Source organism: Cupressus sempervirens, chromosome 2 (genome assembly GCF_028749045.1).
Source record: "Cupressus sempervirens isolate cs-2001-9-10 chromosome 2, ASM2874904v1, whole genome shotgun sequence".
NCBI classification, from domain to species: Eukaryota; Viridiplantae; Streptophyta; class Pinopsida; order Cupressales; family Cupressaceae; genus Cupressus; species Cupressus sempervirens.
Window position 1 is genome coordinate 769,282,067 of NC_143119.1, and position 26,051 is coordinate 769,308,117.

The following is a 26,051-nucleotide window of genomic DNA, read 5'->3' on the forward strand; positions in this document are numbered from 1 at the left end:
ACCGGATGGATACAAGAAGAAGCAGAGAAGTTTGTGAACAATCATGGGGTTTTTAATATTTTATATTAGAGACTATGTAATAATGGATCCAAATAACTCCATTAAATGACAATGGAAGGTATTTCAAGATCTTGATCTGCCATTAGAAGATTTGATTCAGTTTAAAGCAATATTGGAGAATAGATCAATCTCATTTAAACAAGGACAAGACGAAATAATATGGAATAGGTCTAGAACAGGGTGCTATAGTGTGAGCAGATTCAAAATCTAATCTCAGATTCTTTCTATTTTTTGAGCTCTCTTCTGGATGCCCTTTCATTTTTTTGGGTGTCTTCTGTCAACCTGCCTCGAAGTTTGTTTCTTTTCATATATTCACGTTTTTTGCATTAAAAATGTGTCATGGTATTGCTCACCAATCTTGTTGTAGAAGGTAGTCAATACTTCAACTAAAAGAACTACAACACCTGGAAGTAGAGAATGATGATGATCTTTGAGGGTGCTATAGTGTGAGCAGATTCAAAATCTAATCTCAGATTCTTTCTAGTTTTTTGAGCTCTCTTCTGGATGTCCTTTCATTTTTTTGGGTGTCTTTTGTCAACCTGCCTCGAAGTTTGTTTCTTTTCATATATTCACATTTTTTGCATTAAAAATATGTCATGGTATTGCTCACCAATCTTGTTGTAGAAGGTAGTCAATACTTCAACTAAAAGAACTACAACACCTGGAAGTAGAGAATGATGATGATCTTTGAGTACCATCGCCTCGAGGCACTTGTTTTGGGTACCGAGACTTGTCCTACCACAGTCAATGCTACTCAAGAGAAGTTTGATGAGTGTAATCGTGAAGCGGTTATGCTTATTAAGCTTTCAGTTACTGATGATCAATTGCCTCAAGTGCCGTCTAGCAAGACAACTGCAGAGATCTGGAAAACAATGAAGGATCTCTTTGAGACATTAGATAAAAACATAACCTTCTTAATGAAGAATCAACTATTCTCTATTATTATGGATGACCACATGTCCTTACAGGAGCATTTTCTAAAGATTAAGGACATCGGAGATCAGCTTGAAGCCATTGGTTGTACAATGGAGGAAGAGGATATGGTGGTCATTGCTCAGAAAAGTCTACCACCATCCTATGAGCACTTTATTGAGACACTCAACATTACTACAACTAATGTTGACCTCAAATTTTCAGATTTATGCACCAAACTTCTACAATAGGACTGTTTGAAACAACAGTTTGGCAATAGTGCTCCTTCATCCTCCTCTCAACAAGCATTTTTAGCCCAATCCTTTCACAAGGATAAAGGCCTATCTCAGTCATTTTCTCAGTCTCAGAATAGCTCCAAGAAGAAGCAAATCTAGTGCAACTATTGCCACAAATTTGGTCATGTGATCCAAGAATGCAGGACAACATTGCTTCTGACCAAGAAGCAAGGAGGGTCTTAGCCATTGGTCAATATTGCTCAACATGCAAAGGTCACTAATCAGCCCGAGTCTACCTTTTACGCCTTTTGAGGATTCTCTTGCAATTTTTTTTTGTTGTGAAGTTAGATTGACCATTAAGGGAGGGTATTAGAGTAAAATCTCTCTCTCTCTCTCTCATAGATTTAGTTCTATTTCTAATGGTCACTCTTCTATTTTTCCATATTTTCTCTATTCAATATGGAAACTTTTAGTTTTTCTCTTCAAAATCTGTGTGTGTGTGTGTTATAGAAACATTCTTGTGTATACATGTATATATAGATCATTTATGATCTATGTTTAATAACACATTCATTATTTCACCATAATAAACAAGATCTTAACAAAACAAAGATTACAAGTCACCTTTGTTGGAGTAAGCTATTTCTTCCAAAAGCAAGTATATTTTCATGGGCAGCTCTTCAAGGTAAAATCATAACAGCAGTTTACAAAAAATGGTTTTCATAGTCCTATATGCTTCCCTTGCGAAAATAATGAAGAAACCATCAATCATATTGTTCTCAATTGCTCCTTGTGCAAAAATGTTGGCAATGGTTATGTGCTAAATTAGTGTAATGTCCCCATTTTTAGCAGGTTCGTGTAGTTGGCTTGGTCAGTTCCCATCGCAACCCTTGTGAGTTGACAGTGGGATTTGAGGGTCTCAGTTGGGGGGTTATAGGCTTTCCAGCAACCTATGGTGTGTTTTGGCTTTCTTGAGGGACTTGCTATTTATAGTAAGGCAACTGTGGGTTTTGATGAGCTCAATTAAGTTAGAGGAGTTAAGTGATGCTCTCAATTTTTTATTTTGGGCTCCAAGAAATTTGGAGGGAGTGTCTATTTATTTTAAGTCACCCTGTCAAGTTTATACATCATCTTTCTTCATTAGGATCACTCTGGTGTTGTTAAATTTTGATTCTGATGCTTCTACAATTATTTTTGCAAGACAGCTGAATTATTTTTATTATTCATCTAAGAGGTTGTTATGTTGTTGGTGTTGTATTTTGGTCACCTTAGTATCATAGCTCATTGGTACCGGATCAAAATGTTTTAAATAGTGGGCACATGAAATAGTGGCCTTGTGTGTCAGAATATTATGTTAATGTGGAAAATACCATTTTTGGGAGTTGAAGTCAATCAATAAATTATATTATAATGACACTTCATTATGTTTTAATGTTGTAGAGTTTATTTGGAAAACTTGTGCTATTTGAAGATTATAAATATGAGCCCATTTGATGAGAAAAGCTTCCGATTATATGATTATCTAATTTTCTTTTGCTGTCTTAGTGACACTTTTGAAACTCTGATTTTCTGCCCTTGTTGAAGTATAAGGGTTTGGGATCTACAATTGAAGTGTAGTAGATTCAATTATGAGAATTATTTTGAGATTACTTGGCAAATTGTGTTGAGGTATACAATTTTTCATTTCTCCTATTGTATTAACTATTGCTAAAGAAGAGTTTATTTTTTCTTTCTGCTGGAGGTTGTTCTAGAATTTGTGAAGGGATTCACTAGAATTATTATATCAAATTGTGTGTTGGTTAATTTGGAGTTGGTTGAGTGCTCATTTATATCTGCTCCTAGTTGTTATTTTCTATCTACACTTTGGGAGCAACGTTTTCCATATCTGCAACCGCATTTGTTTGTTGAAGACTTCTTTTTCTGTTGATAGTCTTCATTGCAGAGGGTTTCAAGACATGTTTTACCTATAATTTCATGGATTGTAACTTCTAATTTTTTTGGGTATTGTTGATTTAGATAATGGAGGATATTTTATCAATTGGGTTTTTGGTATTTTGTGAAAATACTCAGTATTTAAGTTGATATTAAAATATGGAAATTTTTAGCTGTATATTCACTATGTAATATCCAAATATTTGAGTTGAAATTATTATTGCAATGTCTTCTATTTTGCTGCTATATTGTTGTATCAAAAATTGCAAGACCTCAAAAAACGAAAAAGAGAAATCAATTCTTCAGCATATATTGTTTGAGAGCCAACATGGCTTTTTACAATTAGGATGGTCTATGCCCACATCAAATGATATTATTGCATCATTCCAAGCATGGACAAAGGTATATTATAACAGTTTGTTTGTGTGTCTTTGGGTCTTTTTTCCTTATTTTGAGATTTGGAAGAAGAGAGATCGTAGGTTATTTTAAGGGAAGAAATTAGATTGGAAAATGTTGATCAACAAGATAGATGCTGCTGTTATGGAAGCTGTCAATTCAAGAATGTTATCCTTTGGTAAGAAAGAGATGAAATATACTAGTTGGCATGACAACATGAAGGAGAACTAGTATGGCCTTTATAATCCATTTTTCGGTAAAGGAGAGGGTACTAGAAAGGATAGTAGACAATGTAAGTGGTCTCGTCCTAAATATGGGTGGTTTAATCTAAATTTTGATGGATCTTCAAGAGGTAATCAAAGAATTTCAGGAGCAGGTTGTGTTATTTATTTATGAAATGGTAATCTCATTGCAAAAATGGCTAGGCCTTTAGAAATTGACACTAATAATATTGCAGATCTCAAATCTTTAATAAAAGGATTGGCCCTCTGCTTAGAATTAGATTTAAGAAATATAGAGATTGGAGCAGATTTAGTCATCACCATCAATGCTCTTAGAACTGGGAATACTCCAAATTGAAGGCTAAAATCTTTTTTGGAAAAAGCCATGAAATTGGTTATACAATTTGACGATGTGACAATTAATCATATTTATAGTGAAGGAAATTGAATAGCGAACGAATTAGCCAATCTAGGCACAGATGGCCAGAACTTTGGTAAGTTTAGTAAGTCAAAGATTTACAATCATTGATCTTGAGAGAGAAGCTAAAAATTTGCAGCTAAGTCATAGGGTTCGCTGAATTTTCGGTTTGAGGTTCAAAATTCGGTGAACCCATAAAAAGTTGATTTTTTTTGGTAAATGTTCACCCAAAATTTGTCTGCAACTCTTCAACGTATTTGGCCTTCTGCAAATCGTAGACTTCTATAAATCGTGGACGGAGGTTGTCAGCAACTCCTTTGTGCTCTGCATTCCCAACTCTCGTCTGTCATTTTATGACTTTTGCAACTTCTTTTGTGTGTTTGCAACTTGTGACTCTTGTCCAAAATTTTCTATTTATAGTCTTGTCTGCCATTTCTTGTGTCTGCAACTCCTGGACTCTTGTCCGTCACTCTGCAACTCCCTGTTGACCCTATTTAGATATCTTCCATGCGACTTTTAATAGTGTTGCGAGGTTCTCACACCATCGCCCCAAAATTTTTGGGGACCCCCTTTTTTTAGTTGCCTTGGCGAATTTTTTGATTGTCCAACAATTTTTCCGATTTTTCGAGATTTTTGAGCTTTGGACACCTTTAGGCTAGTGGGAGAGACTAGCTTACTTTCACCTGGTTCTGCTTGATTTTCCAGAGCCACCAATTTCATCCTTGGGCTGAACAATTTTAAAGAGCAATATTTGGCAGGATAAAATTGTAAATTTGTACTTAGAGGTTTTCTTTTGAAAATCCGGATATAACGGTGAAAATTTGAATAATTTTTCAAAAGGAAAATTTTGTTAGACTTGAGTTTTGGAAAATCTCAAATTTTGCTTTGGTGAAAATTTTAATTTTGTAGAAATGATGCTAAATTGCAAAAAATCGATTTTTGGCTCTAGAAGCAATTTTATTTTATTTTGTAAATTTTTTTTTTAATTGGCATTGCAAAATCAATTTGGAGGAAAAATTGCAAAAAATTGGCTTTAATAGATTAAAATTGCCTTGAAAACTTTTTGCCCTTAATGAAATTGGTAATTTAATATTGAAAAATGGCTTTTGGTTAGCCAAAATCCAATTTTAATGATGTATTAATTACTAAATCCTCATTAAATGGAAATATTTAACATCTCCAAGGCACTATTTAATTTCTTTTTGCAATTTGGAGCTAATTGGCAATTTAAAAGGGCAATTTTCCTTTTGGCGAAAATAGATTTTAAGCTAAGTATTTAATTGTGGGCCTTAATTTTAATTTAATTTTGGTTTTTCTCTCCTTCAGGACCACGTCGGCTGGCTTAGAGGGAGTGAGAGGTTGGGTATAAGAGGAGGCCTCTCTCCCATTTCTTCCTCACTTTTCATTTTTCCTCTCCATGCTTTGGCGAATTTCATTGAGGAGCAGATTTTGGGTGTTTGGCGAATTTGTTTTAAGGCAGATTTCCTCCATTCCTTGGCGATTTTCCTCTTGGGACAGATTCTCATTGTTAGAAGATTTTGCAAAGGGCAGATTTCCTCCATTGTTTGGCGATTTCTGCTAGGGCAGATCTGATTTGTGTGCCATGGGCAATTTGTGTGAAGGTCTGATTTTCTCCATTTAGGGCTGCACTTTTCATATCAGACTTAGGCGATTTTTGTTGGGAGAGAGGATACATGAAAAAGGTCTGATTTTTTCTTTTTGGACAAGTGGTGAATAGCTTTAGATGTTTAAATTTCTGATTTGCAAAGGATTTGAAGTTTTTGGGGTCTAGTCCTAATTCCGAAAAGTTGCTGTACGATTATTGGTTAAGGTGAATTTTAATCATTTAGAGTTGAAAGGGGTCCTTAAGCTAACATCCTTCTTTCGTTCTAGTGTAAGGATTGCTTCCCTTGGTTCTACTTGCCTTTTGGTCCACCACTCTACCATCCCGTAATAGGGCGATGAGTATGGAGGATGTTAGTGCAAGTAAGAATCCCAAGCGAACAAACACTAAGAAAGACAAAGAGGATATGATGCCCAAAACACCCTTCTTCTTGAAAATGAAGAGAATAACCAACATCAATATTGGTACAGTGGACATGATACGGATGAAGGAAAGACTAAAAGAAGGACAATCCCCCTTGGCAAAGTGGATATACAGCAACAGAATTGTACATGCGGCAACTTTTCCTCCTACATTGCTGAATCCAGAATTGATTATGGAATGTGCATCCAGATTTGATCTAAATAGTAAATCCATCATTTTTGATGAAGGGAAGAGGGTGTTGGCCAACATCAGCAAACAAGCAATCGAAGAAACATTCAACATTCCCCAGTACAAAGGCATGACGGTTGTGATGATGGATTAGGTGACCAAATCATTTCAAGATAACCAGGAGGCCTATTTCACGCATCTAAAGCAGAATTGGATTCACAAGGGAAAGAAAGGTGTTAGCAGATCATCAAGGTTCACAATGGCAGATTTCAAACCAAAATATGGTGATCTAATTGTTCTTCTTAGCTGGATCATGGGCCTAGCTCAAGGGATGCATTGGATGTACTTCTTCATTGATGAGATTGAAAAGGGGAAAAGAAGATTTGATTGAGCTAAGATCATAAGCGAGAACTTAGAATTGCAACTCAGAACCGTACAAAACCAAAGGCAATTCTACACGAGTTCCTATCTGTTCTACTTAATTGCTAGATTGTACAAGAGTCCAGGACTTAATGCCTTAGGAGAAGTTGGTAGTGGGCTGGGGCAATATTTGGTACATGAATGCTATCCGCAGCTCCATTTGCACAACAACAAGGATTATAAGATATTTTGTGATGCCTTTGCCATAAAGACAGTAAAGGTATTACAAGGGACACCTACTAAGAGACTTTCATTGGAAGTAGAAGCAAGAATTAGGAAGTATGGGAGTTGGTTCATCCAATTTCTGCAATTTACATACATTAGAGTGGCAAGAAGTACAGTTTGTCCCAGGAGGCTTTTTAAGGTACCCACCCGACAAGTTAGTTTTAATGGAGTTGGCTAGGCAACTTGAGCACTATGATAGAATAATGAGAAACGAAGGAAAAACAGGCATTACATTCTCAATCATAATTGGCAATGATAGTTGCCCAAATCGGGCCTCCTTTGAAGTTGTGGAGAAGGAATTGGAATGGTATAGAGCAAGGCAAGGATTTGATCCTAATGGCCTTATCAAGGTATCTCATGGAAATAAATTGAAGCATGTTCCCACCATAAAAGACTTTTGGGCCAACGCTAATGATGACTTTCATGTGAGAAAGCTAGCTTTCTCAAGGCTTTCGGTGAACACGGTGAGGGCTATCAAATGGAGAGGCCTTGATATTCCGGATCAACTGGAGGATGATGGAAATGTGCTGAGAGAAGATTATGGCACAGTAGAAGGAACAAAATTGAATCCAGTGGATTGGGATGACCATTAGGACCCTTCCTTGGAGGCAGTCACAAGGGTAGTAGATTTACATACTGAGTCGTGGTATAATGAAAGACTAAGAAAGTTGCAAAGGCAAAGGATTCCCCTTACCTATGAGATGATGATGCCAAAAGAGAGACAAGCAGAATCAGTCGGATAGAGGAATGAAGGAAGTAGTCGGCAATAGGAAATGGTTAGAAATGACAAGAAGAAAGTTTTGGAGGTAGAGAAGGGCAAAGAAAATCTGGAACCTCCAGTAAAGAGACAGCATGTAGCGCCATCAAGAGAGAGTATAATTGAGGCTAAAAGCCAAGAGGTCAATTCAAGTGATAAAGGGGTCGTGATAGAGGTGAGCTCTGATTCGGAATCAAGTGGCTATAGTGAGAGCACCGAGTACTCCCCTCTCTCAGAGAACCAACAAGGAAATGATATGGCAAAAACTAATAGAGAAGAAGATGGGCCAATTGACATTGAGGCAACAAGTCAGGCACCCGAGGCCATTGGTGATGCTTTGTTAGTCGAACCGAATCCAAATTTAGGGAGATGCACTGCACCACTATGGTTAAGGCAAATGCTTATGCCGAGAGGCAAGGTGGTAACTGTCCACACAGTTCAAGACATCCAAGGGTTAATGGAAAAGGGTGATAGCGAGAACCAAAAACAAATGACAAAAACGGTGGCAAGGGTAATCAAGAGCGGCAATGATGGTCACCGAAAGGTTCAAATTGCTATTCCAACAGTCAACAAGGCAGTGGATGAAATCACGGCCCAGGAATATGAGATAGTGGAACATAACTTGGGAAGGAATACGGATGATATGGAGTGTGAGGAGGTCCAGGAAGGTATAGCATCAATCAGAGAAAGGTTGAGGAAGGCAAATGGAAGAATAGTAAAGTTGGAGGCCGAGAACAAATATTGGAGAGATTGCCAGCCCATCCAGCAGCTGCACCAAGCAACCCTTCCTCAAGACAGCAGGAGCAATTCAGAAGAGATATCAGCTTAGCTACACAAAGTCAGGATTTCTTGCCTTCATCTCGACATTCCAGTCATTGGTGGTTGTTAGAGACAGTTTCAGATTATTCGAAGAAGAGTGGAAAGATTTCCTTCCCATTAAAGATTTGGCTATTCCTAGGCTACAGACGTTCATTGGGCTACCAGAGACATATTTGCAAAGGGCCAGGTTGGTTGATGAGAGAGGATTGAGTATGGCTGAATTTTGGTTTGTTGCATTAACTACCAGATTTAGAACACTTGAAGAAATACATAATGAGATTGCATGGCACAGCCCAAGCGTCGGCACTTCTATTTCAACCATGATGAGTGATGTTGGGGTGGCACTTGATTTTGAGGATATCAGAGAAGAGGATGTTAATGAGACAGATTTTGGATCGAGGTTGGATGAGTTAGGAAAGGTTGTTATCAAGAAGAAGCATTTGGGCACCCTTTCCTCTCTTGATGCTTAAATTGGATTTGCAAAGGAATATGAGAAGGACCATGAAAGGATACTACAAGTAGCAAGTAGCGCGGCGAAGTTAGCAAAACTTAGGGCAAAACACACACTTTGTCCTCCTGTGGAAGAAGTTAATGAAAGGCTAGCTAAGTTCATTGCCTTAGCTAAGAAAATGAAAGAAAAGGGAAGATTTATATTAAAAGATCATTTGATGTAAGCCCAAGTTGCAATATCTCTTTCTTCTAAAATAGGACAAGTGTCTATTTCTGATTGGCCACCGTTTTGGTGCCTTCTCATTGGTTGCCACTTTTTGCACCTTTTTTCATTGGTCCATTGATGAGGTGGCATCTTCTCGTTGGCCGATGGGGTGGCAACCCTAATTAAGGTTTTGAGGATCCAATCTAGATCGTTGATCTTGTTTTGATCTCCACCATTCGTTGTATTTTTGGCCTCTATATAAGGCCATTTGCTCTCATTTGTAAAGGGTTGGAGAAATTGTTGCTAAGATAATACCAAAATCGCTCTCTTTTTCATTGTTGTGACTTGCATGGTGATTAAGAACATTGGGTATTATTGCATGTTTTCTACTTCCATATAGTTAGATTTCTTTTCAAGTTGTTAAAGTTGGTTGCATTTCAAGTTGTTTAAGTGAGGTTAAAGTAGATGGATAGCTGTATGGTAGCATTGGTAAATGTTTGATAGGGGTCAATACTAGACCACTAGCATCCTAGCAGCTGGTTGGGAAGCTTTGTGTGGCAAACTAGTGCATTATTCCTTCGAATCATTGCACTTGTGGAAGTGAGGCCACTGGTCAGCTCTCATTAGGTTCGATCCCCATCCATTTGCTAACCTTCCGTGCGTAGGAGTAGGAGTAGAATAGTGAGCAGTTGGATAGTCGAAGTTAGAAAAGTAAGTCAAGTATTAGAACACATCCATTCACCTTCCACCACCATCGCTTTTCCATCGACATCATCATTGGCAGACACATCCTCCATCATTACCACCATCAACATTATCTGCCACTCGCATATTTCACAAACCAACCACCATCATCTTTATTCCACCAAAGTCCAAGTCATCCTTGAATGAATAGCGTAAGGCCGCCTACGTGATTACTAGCAAATCACATCGATAAACTGAACGAGTATCCACAAGAGTAAGAAACATTGGAGTTATTCTCATATCCCGTGAGCAATAACTTTTCAAGAGAGGAGTTGCATGTTTGATATCCAATATCGAATATTCAAATCCTAATATGTTATGTAAGTGATACAAAACTCGCATAAACAAATAGTTATAAACTTATTAAGATTTTTATTCTATGTTCTTAGGGTTGAGTTTAGTTGAATATAATTTATTTTAAATTACATTTATTAAAATTTAATAGACTTAGAATATTTACATTTTTGTTATTATTTATAATAATTTATGTTTGCTACTGTTATTAACTTAAATTTACAATTAAAATATTAATGACTTATTTGTTTAAAAATATTAAACTATTACAATTTAGTTTGTTAAAATATTAATAACTTATTTCTTTGTTAATATTAAAATATTACAATTTGTTTTGTTAAAATATTAATAACCTATTTCTTATCAATATTAAAATATTAGAATTTGTTTTGTTATAATGAAACTCAAACATATAATAATTAACATATACATGTATTCTTTTGAAAATTACTTAAGTCGAATTTAACGTCAATTTTTTTTTGGATTTTCTTGATTGGTCGAAATTCATCCGAACTTCATAGTTGTCAAACTCGAACTTGAAACTTGCGACTTAGATCTGCAGTACATGGAATGCAAAGATTGGAAGATTTGTAACTTGTTATCACCAAATAGGATAGGATTCTCTCTATATCATGCATGGAAATTTAGAATAAAGAGAAATGGAATTGTAAGAGATGGGTATCATATCAACGTAATTATGTTTCAGCTGCAAATTGCTCCAAATTGAACAAAGAATTGATTCAGAATAAGTCATTTATAATTATGGTTATTGGGCAGGTCTTATTGAAGTGAATGAAGTAAGATTAGTATTCGTTGTGGTATATTGAAATGACTTATGTAAGATGTTATCCGTTATGACAATGCTTTACTATTTTGAAATATACTTTGAATGAAACTCAGATTTGAAAATGCTGACCATTTCTAGTTTGACTGGCTAAGGAGGCAAGTAAAGAGTGAATGGAGGTAGATAGCATTATTAAGAGTATCGGATGCCTCACTTGGTGGAATAATTAGGTATAAGTACTTTAAATCTTGAAGTGCATAAATTAAGGCTTTTGGAGTGAAGTAAGCCACCTAGGATAAAACATTGGTGGAAGAATACTTAAAATAAATAATGAGTAAAGAAAGCCATTCATTTATGAAAAAATATTTACGGGACAATTTTTCAAGGATGTGGCAAGTGAAGAATGAAGATGGTCTAGAGAGGGACAAGAGTACTGTCTGGTAGAGTAAATAGATGGTTGACCCCTAACTGTTAGAATTTGAAAAGATTAATAACCCAGAAAACTAGTGCAAAGAATAAATATCTAAACTATGAATGCAAATGATACAAAATCAAAATAGCAACATAGAGTTAGTCTCCAAGAGAGTAATGCAAATGCTAGAAGCAAAATAGCATTAAGAGGATGCAAAAACAAGAGATACAAGTACAAGCCAGGTAGCATGCTTATATAGGCTAGGAAGAGGGAGGAGGTGGCAACACCGACCAATGAGGAGCAACTATCTATCAGACTAAAGATAGCAAAGTATCTTCCTAAGGTAGCTAATGGATGCTCACATGTAGGAAGGTGACACCTTGCAACCATTCACCTAATAAAACATGCTTTATTAACCTAAGTGAGATTATTAAGTGTAGGAAAAACCTAGCAATATAGGGAAAAATAAATAACCTACTAGGAAATAAAAAACTACACTAACACCCCACCATAAGTGAAGCTTAGGTGGATGTAGAAATGGGTCCCAGCAAGTCAAGCCTGATGAGGTACCCATTTACATAAGATTCCCCCAAAAGAGAGAGAAAAGAGACCCCCCCAAAAAAAGTTAGGACTCCGAGTGAGAGGAAGAGGCCCCCCAAAAGATGAAGCATCCTGCACCCCCAACAAAGCTCGCAAGTGAAGGAACTTGCTCTCAATGAAGGGTTTGGTGAAGATATCAACAACTTGCTTGGAAGTCGGACAATAGTGAAGGTCAATGATGTGACCATGGATGATCTCCCGGATGTAGTGCATGTGGACCTCTATGTGTTTGGTCTGTTGATGATGAACCGAATTCCGTGAGATTTGAATGGCACTCTGGTTGTCAAAAAATATGACTGAAGGTCGTCTAATCTGGATACCAAACTCAGTGAGAAGATGTTGAAGCCAAATGGCCTCAGTGGCGACATTTACAGCCCTTCGATACTCAGCCTCAGTAGAAGATAGAGCAATAGTAGACTGCTTTTTGCTCAACCAACAAACAGGACCTGAACCAAGTGAGAAGCTGTACCCTAAAGTAGACTTACGATCCTGAGAATCACCTACCCAATCTGAATTTGCATAACCCACCAAATCAAGCTCAATACCTGTTGCGTAGTGAATCCCACAATTGTGAGAAACCTGAATGTAGTGAAGGATCTACTTGGCTGCTTTCCAGTGCAGCTCATGGGGCTCCTACATGAATCGAGAGACCATGCCTACAACATATGAGATGTCAGGTCTCGTATGAGTCAAATAAATGAGACTCCCAACAAGTTGGCGGTATAAAGTGCCATCAACAAGTGGGGAACATTGAGCCTCAAGTTTGACTCCAGAAAGGAAGGGAGTTAGAGCAGGCTTACAGTCAGCCATATGAAACCTCAAGAGTAAATCTAGAGCATACTTGGACTGTGTGATGGTGATCCTGGAAGGAGATTGAAAGATCTCAATCTCGAGAAAGTAATGCAACAAGCCCAAGTCAGTCATCGAAAAACTGTCCTGAAGGGCCACATTGACAGCCTTAATGGTGGGTGAAGAACTTCCTGTGATTAGCAAGTCATCAACATACAAAACAAAACATAGAAGTGAATCACCTTGTTGCAAAATGTAGACATTAGGATCAGAATGGCACCGAGTGAACCCAACTGATAGAAGGAAGGAGTCCATCTTGGCATACTAGGCCCGAGGAGCCTGTTTGAGGCCATAGAGAGACTTCTGAAGACGGCACACAAGTGAAGAATCTTGAAGGAAGCCCTATGGCTGCTCCATGTAGATCTCCTAATGAAGGTCACTGTGAAGAAAAACACTCTTCACATCCATCTGATGTACTTCCCAATGATTAGCTGCAGCAATGGCAAGAACAAGTCAAATGGAATTCATTCGGGCAATTGTCGCAAAAGTCTCAGAGTAGTCAATCCCAAGAACTTGGGAGAATCCTTTGGCAACCAAGCGAGCCTTGTGTTTGTCAACTGACCCATCTGCTGCAAATTTTGTCCGATAGATCCACTTACATCGAACAAGTTTTCTTCCCTTAGGAAGAGGGACAGGATCCCAAGTGTGGTTCCTCATCAAGGAACTATACTCTTCCTGCATAGTTGTATCCCACTCAATAATACTAGAAGCCTCATGAAAGGACTGTGGATCTGAGGCAGTAGCAATGGAGACATGTGGAGCATCCTGGAATTGTGAATGAGTCCGCCTAGTGTTTGATGGATCCCCAACACAATCACCTGCGGACTGCAAGGTCTGTCTAGCCCAAAGTGGATTGGAAGATGGAGAATCTGGAGGGTAATCATTAACCTTTGAATGATGACTAGGAGAGGAAGGAGGTGAGTTCTTTGAATCACTCTTTGCATCGGAAGTGGAGGTAGAATACTGTTCAGGTGAATCTGACTCATCAGAAGATCTGTCATGTATTCCAAGTGACTCCAATGTCAAAGTAGGAGGAGTTGGAGAAGTGATAGAAAGTGAGCTTGAAGATCCCTCCTCAAATTGAACACTCCTCTCAATGAATAACTCATGTCTAGTAGGGTGGAGCAACCGATAACGCTTCACAACATCAGGATAACCTACAAATATGCAAGGTCTGCTTTGCGGATCCAAGGCCTTACGTTTCTTTGCAAGAATGTGGGCCCATGCAAGACAGCTAAAGACTTGAAAGTGCTTAATTGATGGTTTTTGACTGCTCCAAGCTTCAAAAGGAGTAACTCCCTTCAAGGCTCGGTGAGGAACATGGTTTTGGATATAACAAGCACAATTAATAGCCTCTGCCCAATATTGTGGTGCAAGAGATCTAGAGTAAATCATACAGTTTGCCATTTCCTTCAAGGATCTATTCTTCCATTCTGCAACACCGTTTTGTTGAGGATTGTATGGAATTGAATGCTGTAAATCAATCCCCTCTGAAGTGCAAAATCTTTCAAACCGATGATTGACATACTCACCACTTTGATGGCTTTCCCGGATTGCTTTTCTACAAAATTTTTGAAGTCCTGAAAATGATCAAATACCTCTAACTTCTGTTTGAAAAAGTATACCCAAGTACATTGAGAAAGGTCATCAATGAATGTGAGGACATATTGGGCTCTGCTGAAAGAAGGATGTGGAAATGGACCAGCCAAATCACTGTGAACTAACTCTAGTATTTGTGAAGGTCTCCATGCCTTACTTTTGTCAAACTTTTCCTTAGGATGCTTACCAAGAATGCAACCTTGGCAAACATCGCTTGAGAATTGAACCAAAGGCAACCTTGTGACCATGCTCCGCTGGTTGAGCTGATGCAAATAGCTGAAGTTAAGATGGCCAAACCGCTCATGCCATAACTTACATCATTGGAGTGAGTGAGCAAAACAGATGAAGGAGGATCAGGAACAAAGTGAGAAAAGAGAAAGAGTCTTGACTAATGATCTGCTCTCCCAACTGTAACTATAGAATCACTGTGCAACTCACGTATCTCCACTGGATCAGGAGTGAACTCAACTCGCTTGCTTGAACTTGTGTGAGTGATTTGGTATATTGATAGGAGATTAGTTGATAATGAGGGTACACAAAGAACATCCTGGAATGTGCCATCCCCCACATCAATAGACCCTCTCCCACACACCTCAACAGGAGTGTCATCACCCATCAAAATAGAAGGCATAGTACATGGCTCCAAGGATGCAAGTTCTTCCTTAGATGAAGCCATGTGGTGCAAAGCACCTGAATCAAGAATCCAAGTGGATGGTGAGGAAGCAATTGCAACAAGAGCCTTGTCCTTTCCTTTCCCCTTGTTTTCTTTTGCCTTGTTAGGCCCTTCATTAGAACTTTGTTTGATAGATTCATGAACACTAATATTATTCTTCTCAAGAATGTATGTCAAGTGATCAACTTGTTTCTTCAAACATTTATGTTCATCATGATTGGGTCTTTTACAATAGGCACATTTGACCTTTTCTTTCTTAGGCTTATCGTCCTTGGAAGATGGGGTATCAATAGTTGCTTTTGAAGCAACCGGCATTTGATCCTTCTTTTTCTCATTATTATTTTGTTTCTCATCCTTACTACTTTGTCCTTTTTACTTTGTCTTTTTTGTTCTTTTGTGCCTTGGTTGGCAGCCAAGGCATGTGACTTAGAGGACTTAAGAGTGCTCATCTGGATTAGCTTATCCTGTTCTCGAGTGAGATTGCATGGTGAATTGAGTACCAAGTGCACCCTTAGTAGCATAAAAGGTAGAGACAAACACATAATATTTTGAACTTAGTTTAGAGAGAATACTAAGAATCAGTTGTTCATCTTTCTTTTCAATTCCACATTGTTTTAACTGCAGCCTTTGTGATTTCAATTTGGTGAAGAAATCTTGGATTGTGTTGAAATTGCTTGGACTTAAACTAATTAGTTCATTTTCGAACATATGACCCCTCATTGAATCTTGTGTGTCAAATAGTGTTTCTAGCTTTGTCCATATTTCATTTGGTGTATCCAAAGACTCAATGTGAAATAGAAAGTTAGGAGAAACAGACAAACACAATGTTCCATATGCCTCATCACATTTGTTAAACCACTTAGGCATATGTTCATCTTTATCAAGTTCAGTTTCAAGTCCCATAGTTATCCTATTTAATCCAACTTTCCTTAAGTGAATTGTCATGCGTGATTTCCACTCAAAGTAATTGTATGGAGTTAGGATGGGCATATTTGTTTGATCCATGATGAAGAAATTTAGAAAAGAAATGCTAAAAAGAAGAGAACCGAGCCATGACAATGCCCCTCTTTTTTACTCAATTAAAGAACTCCCCTAAAGAAATATGATTTGACACTTTATTTTAGTGCATATACAACTACCACTAGCAAGAAATATTAAGTGGTCTTGATTTCAATGCATTACAAAAACCCTCACGAAGAGCATATGCTGAAAGTGAAACTTGGGCACAATACTCAAGAAAAAAATAGCACCACTGCGATCTACTCGAAAAATCATGCACTTTCAAAAAAAGAATCACCTCGATATGAGGTCGTATGAGAAAGTTATGATCCTCCAAAGTTTCCAAAACGAGAACTGTGCAGAGTCATGGCTGAGAATCTGCAATTTTAAAAAAATTTATGCATGAAAATCAAAAACCAACTCCACTAGTGGATAGAGCACAAAAAAATAGCCAAGGTCATAACAAGAATCGTTGAAATCGGAGTCCGTATGAGCAAGAACGAGGCATTTGAAAACTGCATTCAAATCTGCGACTGCCAACGGAGAGGGGTACGGGTGTAGCTTTCCATGCTCGATTCTGCAAAATATATAGATTGCATGCACAAACTAAAAGATACCCAGATGGTTTTTCGAGGCTGCGAACAAAACCCATGAAGCGTTTTTCTTGCTGATGTACAGAAGATGTAGCTGTAGTGTAAATCAGATGCCTTTAACAACGAAAAACGGCCCCAACAACCAAAAAATGACCCCAGCAACCAAAAGACGTCATGAAAAGATTGAATCAGCTACCTAAGTCAATAAATGGCATGCTGGAACCTGCAATATTGACTGAAAACACCAAATATGCAAGTTGGTTGTCAGATTTGAGATTGAAACCCCAGTTTTGCAACTTGTATGACGATCTCTGATCTCGGTGAAATGAAAGCCAAATTTGACTTTCTCAAGCCTGCTGGACACGTTGGAACAACCATAAATGTTGTCAGTATAACCAAAAATGCTGCAATCACTTAGAGATTAAAAACGTTTTTGTCAAACTTTTCTGATTCTCAAGATCATCTGAGGATGCGAGAGAAGAGCATATTGGGTTTTTCAAAAACTTACAATAAGATTTATTAGCCCTCCCTAAATCTCTCAAATAAGGAAACTAAAATCTACTTTTGCACATAGAAAAGCTCTGATACCATGTTAGAATCTGAAAAGATTAATAACCCAGAAAACTAGTGCAAAGAATACATATCTAAACTATGAATGTAAATGATACAAAATCAAAATAGCAATATAGAGTTAGTCTCCAAGAGAGTAATGCAAATGCTAGAAGCAAAATAGCATTAAGAGGATGCAAAAACAAGAGATACAAGTACAAGCCAAGTAGCATGCTTATATAGGCTAGGAAGAGGGAGGAGGTAGCAACACTGACCAATGAGGAGCAACCATCTGTCAGACTAAAGATAGCAAAGTATCTTTCCAAGATAGCTAATGGATGCTCACATGTAGGAAGGTGACACCTCGCAACCATTCACCTAATAAGACATGCTTTATTAACTTAAGCGAGATTATTAAAAGTGTAGGAAAAATCTAGCAATATAGGGAAAAATAAATAACCTACTAGGAAATAAAAAACTACATTAACACTAACCATTCTAAAGTTGGTAAAGAGTGATATGTTTTGCCATTACATATAAAGTCTTAAGAATAGGGAATGGATAAGGCAGTGCATTTAATTGTTGAGAATATTTTAACAAATTCAGAGTATGGGATGGTATAATGGCGGTGCCCAAGTCTTTTATTTCTTTGATTTAATTGAAGAGGCTCACATAATAAAAGATAAAGGTATTAATTGCATGAGGGTGGCTTCCTACATAAGCAAAAAGTGCATAAATGAAAATTGGTGCTGAATAAAGACCATGTCTCGTCCTTTTTACTTGAGGAATTCTTGATGTAGACATTGTTAATTTCATCTTATTCTGCAACTGGTTTTCAACTTTTTTTTTCACAAAACCCAGCAGTAGAAAGGACAAATACTCCAATTAAGCTGCCATCTCATAATTGTCAAACAACATTGAATGGCCGATAATGGACTACAAGATCAAAGAGGTAATAAAGTATAAGCATAGGCTGATCATCCATGCCATGAGGAGAGGTTTAGGGTATATATTTTAATATAGTAATCATAAACATAGAATAGATTCAAACGTCTCCTTAGGGTTTCTAGCCAACATTCTTGTGGTGGGGGAGAAAAAGGTACTAGTGAAGGAGATATGCATTAGGTCCTTTGACAAGAAATACCTGGTGGGTTTGCATGAAGCTATCATAAACATTAGTGGCAATTTAACTATTTCATATCCAATGGATTATGCCTTGGTTACAAAGGCCAGTGGAAGGCTTCCTGATTTTTCTGCAAGTTTCGAACAAGTAACTATGGTGGTCCAACAAGAAGGTTTTTAAAAATATCTCATTGGGTGGGAATGGGAAGATAAGGTTTTGAGGGTAATTGTTGTACAAAGAAGTTTAAAGTTTCTAAAAATGCTGTTGAGGGTCACATACATTCTGGGTAAATCAATTGGAGATGAAATCAATGAGAATGGGTTTACAAGTATAGGCATGATGAATATCTTAATGGAATAGGAAGTGAGAGTTCTTTAGGGGCAGAGGAGGAAGAAAGGGAAGTGGAGGAAGAACAGGGTAATGTGGAGGGAGAAGAACAAAATAGGTGAATGGAATTTGTGGCTCTTCTTGGAGAATCCAGCTCTCGGTTTGAAAAAGGATCTTCTTCAGCGATGGAGATGGAGCAGCAAGAGCAGAAAGGCCAGAGGACACGGCAACTTCCACAACATGCTTGGGGTGAAGATCCATCATCAAAAGCAGAGTGGATGTTACTCTTGGTTTTCCTTAGATAGATATGAATACTGCTGTTTCTCTTAGTTCCTTGGATAGTTTTTATTCTTGCATAGATATCCTGTGGCAGACAGTTTCAAAACGTTTGTAGTCCCTATGTGGGTTTTTTGTGGTTTTGTTTGATATTTTAGTTTTACCCTTACTGGTAATGTTGTTTTGGTAGTTTTAGCCTGGTTATTAGTAGTTTTATTAGATACTGCTCGACATGGTTAAACTTAACGTTTTTAGACAATTTTTATTTCTCCATACTCATAATTTAGTAAATTTACTTCTTTTAATATAAACTCTCTGCTTTGGCTCCTTATTACAAACTTTAGTGTAAGGTCAATCTAGAATAACATATATCAAAATAAATTGTTGGTTTTGTTGATTTGGATACAAGAAGATTGTGAATTATGCTACTTTAAAATGGTCCCAGTGATGAGAATAATCTTTCTTAAATAATTGTTTTTTGTTTTGATTTTTTGACCTTTTCTAAGGGATTTGGTTATTTTTAAATGCTCAGATATAATTTTTTGCGATTTTTGGTGAATATAGTACTGAATCTTCATTTTTCTTATCACTCTGCAATGTCTTGTACTAGGTAATGAAATTTAACAGTGCCATTTTGTTTATTATGTATAGGTTGTTGGAGAAAACTGAGGAAGAGGTACTGACAATTTTTACCGTAAATGACTTTGTACTGTTTATGCTTTATATATAGAGGCATTAATTTTTTTTTAAAACTGTAGAAATTAGTAATATCTAATGAAAACGTAAGAGTGCAAGCCAATTCAGTTTTAAAATTTCTAACTCTCCAAGATAGAGTCAAAGAATATCAAGGTATGGGAACTGTTGTAAACATGCAGAATTTCACATGCCGAGTCAAATTTAAAGTTATAATTAAGTCATTACTTGTTCATTACTCAAATTCGTGTCTTGTTCCCTAATTGTACCCTGTCAAACACCTTTGTGGCCTGTAAGAAAGGAGTATTTCAAGTGCGTCAAACAAGGCCAATATAACAAATTCAAATAAAAGGAAAAGCAATGAAGTGCCAAAGTAGAGAAATGAAAGTCAAAGATGTTGGAGCCTTTCTTGATGAAGGAAAGGTTCCTAAGGGAGATCTCCAAATAGAAGAAAAGAGTGACTAATTTGGAGCATGTCAAAGGAGAAATATGTTGTAATCGGAAGTCAAAATCACAAGTGAAAAAATGACACCCTATTGCACCCATGTTTAAATAGTCCGATTTCAAATTTCTACATCAAATTATTTTTTTTACTGATCAATAATGCATTTTTTCAAATGTCTTTAGGATTGACGAACACATGTGCACAGTCAAATTCATCATCTAGAAACCTTGTCACTAGTTGGTTGAGTTGGGCCTCAGCATCCTAATTTATCAGATTTTCCCTAAAACATGCAAGTCCAATTGTTTAGAACAGATTGGTGATGTCAAATACCATGCTAGGTGACACAGAAATGCTTTGTGTATCGTTGCATTTGTACTTGACATCGATTATGTATTGATGAAAAATGTAAAAATAATTAAATGTCGATTTTTTTGTGGTGAATTGGGTTTATGAGTATGATCCTGATGGTATTTCAAGAAATGAAACTTGTTTTCCCATCTACCCACTTCCCAGATATAGAGATTTTAAAGTTTCAGTTTTTATCATCAAAGTTGCTGAAACTATTAAATTTAGGGATTTATTTACTTGAAATGGAGGTATCTTTTTTGGTTTTTGTCATAATGGCATCTTTGTAAACCTTGCCAAATTTTGTGATGAAATGTTTAACCAATCAAAATATATGCATATTTTCTCTCTTGTTGCTTCAAAGGTTTCCTTGGAAGTTTGTTAATGGACATGTAAAATAATTTAAATTCTATTTGAAAGCACAGATTTCAGTCAAATGAGTGTTTTTCCAAATAAGTTAATGAGTTTGTAGCCATGCTAGATTAGGATTTTGCCTTAGCTGTGTACTTCTCTTTAGTACCTGAGTTGCTCCCAAATTTTAACTTTCTAACCTCTTTTGATTTGTGAACATTTAAAAAGGAAGCTAGCTCCAATAACCACTTCTGAGAAGATTTGCAAATGCTTTGAAATGGTACCAATGTCATAATTCTTGCCAGAACTTTCTTGCCTTATGCATTTTTTGGATTGGTGTATGGATAACCGTCAAAGCATAAAACGTAGCTTTTGCATGGAATTGTATTTGGGAGTCCTCTACAGAAGCATACACAAAGCAGTTGGTCTGTTCTACAGAGCGCTTCAAAGAGAGGTTATCTCATGGAAATCCTAACTTCACAACCTTTATCAGCACCCTTCCTTTTGTTACATCAAAGTATGAATGATATAGGAATTTTGCAGTTGTGGCCACATTGGTAGACCTGTGTAGAAATATGAAAGGATAGGGTAGGCATCTATGTGTTTGTTCAAGCACTCAAAGGGATTTCATCTCATGGGTTGATGGCCTCAAAATGATGTCCTTGTATGGAATGCAATGATCACAAGATGGGAATAGAATGGATTTCTTAGAATGGCTTTGAAAATTTCATGCAAATGTAATTAACAGTTGTAGCATGTCTTAAGAGACATGCATATGATGAAATGGAGACAGAAGTATCACTGGGTGAATGTGTTCTTTTGGTACCTGTAGATCATATATGGATATGGATTGTTTATTTCCAATTACAATCTCTTCTTTGTGTAGTTGGATTAAAGGCAACAAAATGATTCGTAGATCATGTCCATAGACATATGAGATCAATGTAATGCAAAGTTGGAGAAATTGGCATGCAAACAAATATAGCAGATATTTTCTAGATTCAAGACAATTACTTAGTGTTTTGGAAGAGAAGGAAAAATAAGTATTTAATTGCCATCACCTTTGTTTGTCCCAAAATGGAGCTTTGCATTAAACAAATATCTAGCAAAACATAATAGATCATAAATCTTTGTTAGCTGCCAAGTTACAAGTATGCTGGTTGATACACATGCAACATTTGAATTTATAGACTAAGCACCTAAATTGTTTGATAGAATGCCTCGCAAAGATGGCATCTGATGGAATATGTGGAGTATTATTCACAAAATAATTATTGATTAGGCTTTAGAAACTATAAACAAATGCAATCATAATGGAAATAGAAATGTCAGATTAATGTGTGGGCATTAGTAAAAACATAAAAGAAATAAGGAATATGAGCATACATCGTTACTGTAAGTACCTCGATCGAAATGTATGCATAACATGGTACCTTAGATAAAGGACATGAACTATTCAACGATATGCCTAGAAGAAATGTGGTTGTATGACATGTGATGAGTGCAAGATATGCACAAAATGCAATTGCTCTAATTTTTTTTGAACCTTCGAATGTGCATAGATTGCAGATGCGAATGCCCTCATAGATTTGCATGCAAGAACATGGAGCGAGACAAGGTCAAAATGGGTTTCTTGGTACAAGTCTTGAAGAACCTTTTCCCCGAGCTAAGAATCACTAGCTTCAAAAGACATCATCTGTAGTAATTCTCTACATCATTGGGCTTATCGTTTTGAAAATATTGTTTGTACATGAAATATAATATTATCACGCAACATGCCCTATACATGAGATCTTTGTAGATGTAAACTATAGAGACATAGTACTATCACTTTTCCTTCAATCCCTTGTGAAATTTTGAGTGTTGACCAATTGATAGATCTGGCAAGCACGGATTAGATTTGGATACAAATATACAGAAACTTAAAATAGTGTATACACAAATATGGACACATGATTGGATTTAAATACACATTTGACCTTGTAGGAAAGGGGCATACATTTCATGATCACATGGTGTAAGTGATCATCATAAGGACAATATACACATACATGGATTAGAAAATGATCTTGAGACTATTGTAAAAGATGTCGGTGTGCGCTAACTGATGGTGAACGATGTTGAGTTTTTGGTGTTGTGGACATTCAGAGGGTTGTTGAAGACATGCACATTTCAATGCATGTGTTGAATATTATTATTGCTCAACATATATTTGGGGATGCGACACATGTTAATGTTGTAACTCGACTGGCTTACACTGCTGTAATGTTGGATAAGATAGTTTTTGTTTTAAAATGTCTTGCAATCTTGTGTTTTTTTCAGAATATATGAACGTTTTGCTGTATATCAAATACCGGAATATGCAAGTAAATACCTCACAACTAATAATGCCAAATCTCAAATTCTAAACAATCTTGCAATTAATGAATTGCAAATTGACAATAATTCAACTGGCTTACTCTGCTGTAATGTTGGATAAGATAGTTTTTGTTTTAAAATGTCTTGCAATCTTGTGTTTTTTTCAGAATATATGAATGTTTTGGTCTATATCAAATACTGGAATATGCAAGTAAATACCTCACAACTAATAATGCCAAATCTCAAATTCTAAACAATCTTGCAATTAATGACTTGCAAATTGAAAATTACAATTGAATAAAAGGGGAACCTGAAATGTTTGATATAATTCCAATTTGCAGCAGACTGAACACATTCCACCTTGAGCTTTAAATGACACCAATCACAGCCTGTATAAGAAAGGCCCACATCCTTCAGTAGTCACCAACAAAGGCAACACTGGCTCCAATACTGCAGCCCTTTAAATTGCCTAGATAATGACATTAAAACCAGACTTCTGATCAGTTTCTAGACGCCCAGATTTATGATTGCAGCAGCTTGGGAGAGCACGAATAATGACGTCTGAAAGCTACAGCTGCATGAGAATAGATAGGACACAAATGCTATCCAATGTTGCCCAATATATATCAACAGCAATTAAAAAACCCAATGCCAATATGCAGCAAAAATTGGCTCTAAAAAATAGAGATGTGAAATGCCCAAAAGGTGCCTCTATATAGCAGATGAAATTATCAATAATACCTCGAATTCCCTTCACAAATTCAGCCTGCTAAAACCCTCTCCTTAGAAACAGTCAGGAGGAATGACAAATTGCATACCTCAGTATAATTTGCCAACCAAACTTGGAATAATTCATAGAGTTGAATCTACAATACTTTAGCTGTAGATCCCAAACCCTTATACTTCAGCAAGGGTACAAAAATCAGAACTTCATAAGCGTCACAAAGACAACAAAAAAAGATGAGATAATCAAATAATTGGATGCCTTTCCCATCAAATGGCCTCATATTTATAATCTCAAAATGGCACAAGTTTCCCAAAAGAACTTCACTTAAGAAACTTTCCACACACAACATTAAAATATAATAAAGTGCCATTAATCTAATTCATTATTAGTTTTTGGCTCCAAAATGACCTTTTTCACCATAACTTGATATTCTGGCAAGCAAGGCCACTGTTTCATGTTCCCAGGATTTAAAACTTTTCGTCCCGGTTCCAACGAGCTATGATATTGAGGTGACCAACAAACAACACCAACAAAAATAACCTTAGCATATTTAGATGAATAATAATATTTCACCCATCTTGCGAAAATCGCTGAAGAAGCATCAAAATCGAAATCTGACAACACCAAAGTGATCTTGATGATGAAAGACAATGAATGAACTTGATAGGGTGACTTATTATAAATAGATTCTCCCTCCAAGATTCTTGGAGCTGAAATTAGAAGCCCGAAATAAAAACTGAAAGCATCACTCAACTCTTCTAACTCAACTGAGCTCATTAGAACCAACAGATTGACTTATCATAAATAGCAAGTCCCTCAAATGGAGCAAAAACACACCATAGGCTATTGAAAAGCCTATAACTCCACAATTGAGACCCTCAAATCCCAATGTCAGCTCACGAGGGTCGCAATGGTGAATTGACCTGGTTAATTGTAGGAACCTGCTAAAAATGGGGACATTACAATCCTTCCCCCTCAAGATTGCTTGTCCCTGAGAAAAATGAACATCACAGTCCACCTGGATCCCATAGGTAGAATTGTGTACTATTCTTGTTGTGTACAAGCAACTCCTGTGGCACCAACACCCAAATAACATATATTAACATCTTAATCATTTGAGAACTGACCCTAGGTCCTGATGAAGGCAACAACTCATCGGAACTCAACCCAATTGAAATACCAACTCTGTCCACACTTGAGTCCCCATCAAATTGACACTCACACCCACTTGCACTGTGGAGATGGTAACAACCATAGGTTCTTGAAACACTAGCACCAACTCCAACCTCTGCCAAATTGTCCTGGGTGTGTAAATATTGCAAAGGGTCAAACTTGCAACTATCAATCCCATCTCCAAAAGATGGTGCTAACCCATCCCAGAATAGGTGGTATGAAACTGCCATCCCATAATAGATGGTATGAAACTGGAACCAACCCACATCGACATGAAACCAAATCCTCTACTTGTGGGTCAAAAGAAAAGTGATGAGGGGTTCTCATAGTGTAATGCCGATAAAAACTCCCTATCTCTATCAAGGACTCACTAGTACCAAACTAGGAATTAAGAGATGGCTCCAATCATTGACTTCGAACTATCGGTTGGGCAGGATCTTGAGCAATCCTCACAGCAAACGCAACCTCAAAATTCCTGTGGGGAAGCATAGTAGATAGAATCTCTACAATCTTTCCCACCAACCTTTGAATAGCATGAGAGCCTTAGATGAGAGTACCTTTCGAGACTTTGTGTGAATCCTCCCTCACATCCGAACTCTCCAATAGATACTCTATAAAGGACTTTGTGTAGTAGAAATTATGTGGAAGCATTGACCTACTCCCTTGCAACCCATAGGTGATCCCTTTGCAAATGTGGCATTGCCAATTGTCCAATGGTACCAACTGTATGAAATAAAGAAATAGATTCGCTTTCGACAGAAGGAAGCAAATCACCACGAGAGCTCGTCTCCATTGATGCTTTCACCTCCTCTGTACCTATTGCACCCATATGCTGGACGAATGTGTCGGCCAAATTATCATGTCCATCATC

The 26,051-nt window shown here is 37.1% G+C and overlaps 1 protein-coding gene and 1 pseudogene across 1 annotated transcript in view; both read left to right on the forward strand.

Annotated features, from left to right (window-relative positions):
* Positions 1-26,051, forward strand: part of LOC149575721 (TLR4 regulator/MIR-interacting MSAP protein) — a 98,845-nt gene that overhangs the window by 39,254 nt on the left and 33,540 nt on the right. Inside the window, exon 7 of the mRNA XM_089815497.1 lies at positions 19,740-19,764. Coding sequence (XP_089671623.1) covers positions 19,740-19,764 — 25 coding nt within the window. The remainder of the gene's footprint in view (positions 1-19,739; positions 19,765-26,051) is intronic.
* LOC149575722 (uncharacterized) lies at positions 22,547-23,401 on the forward strand (annotated as a pseudogene).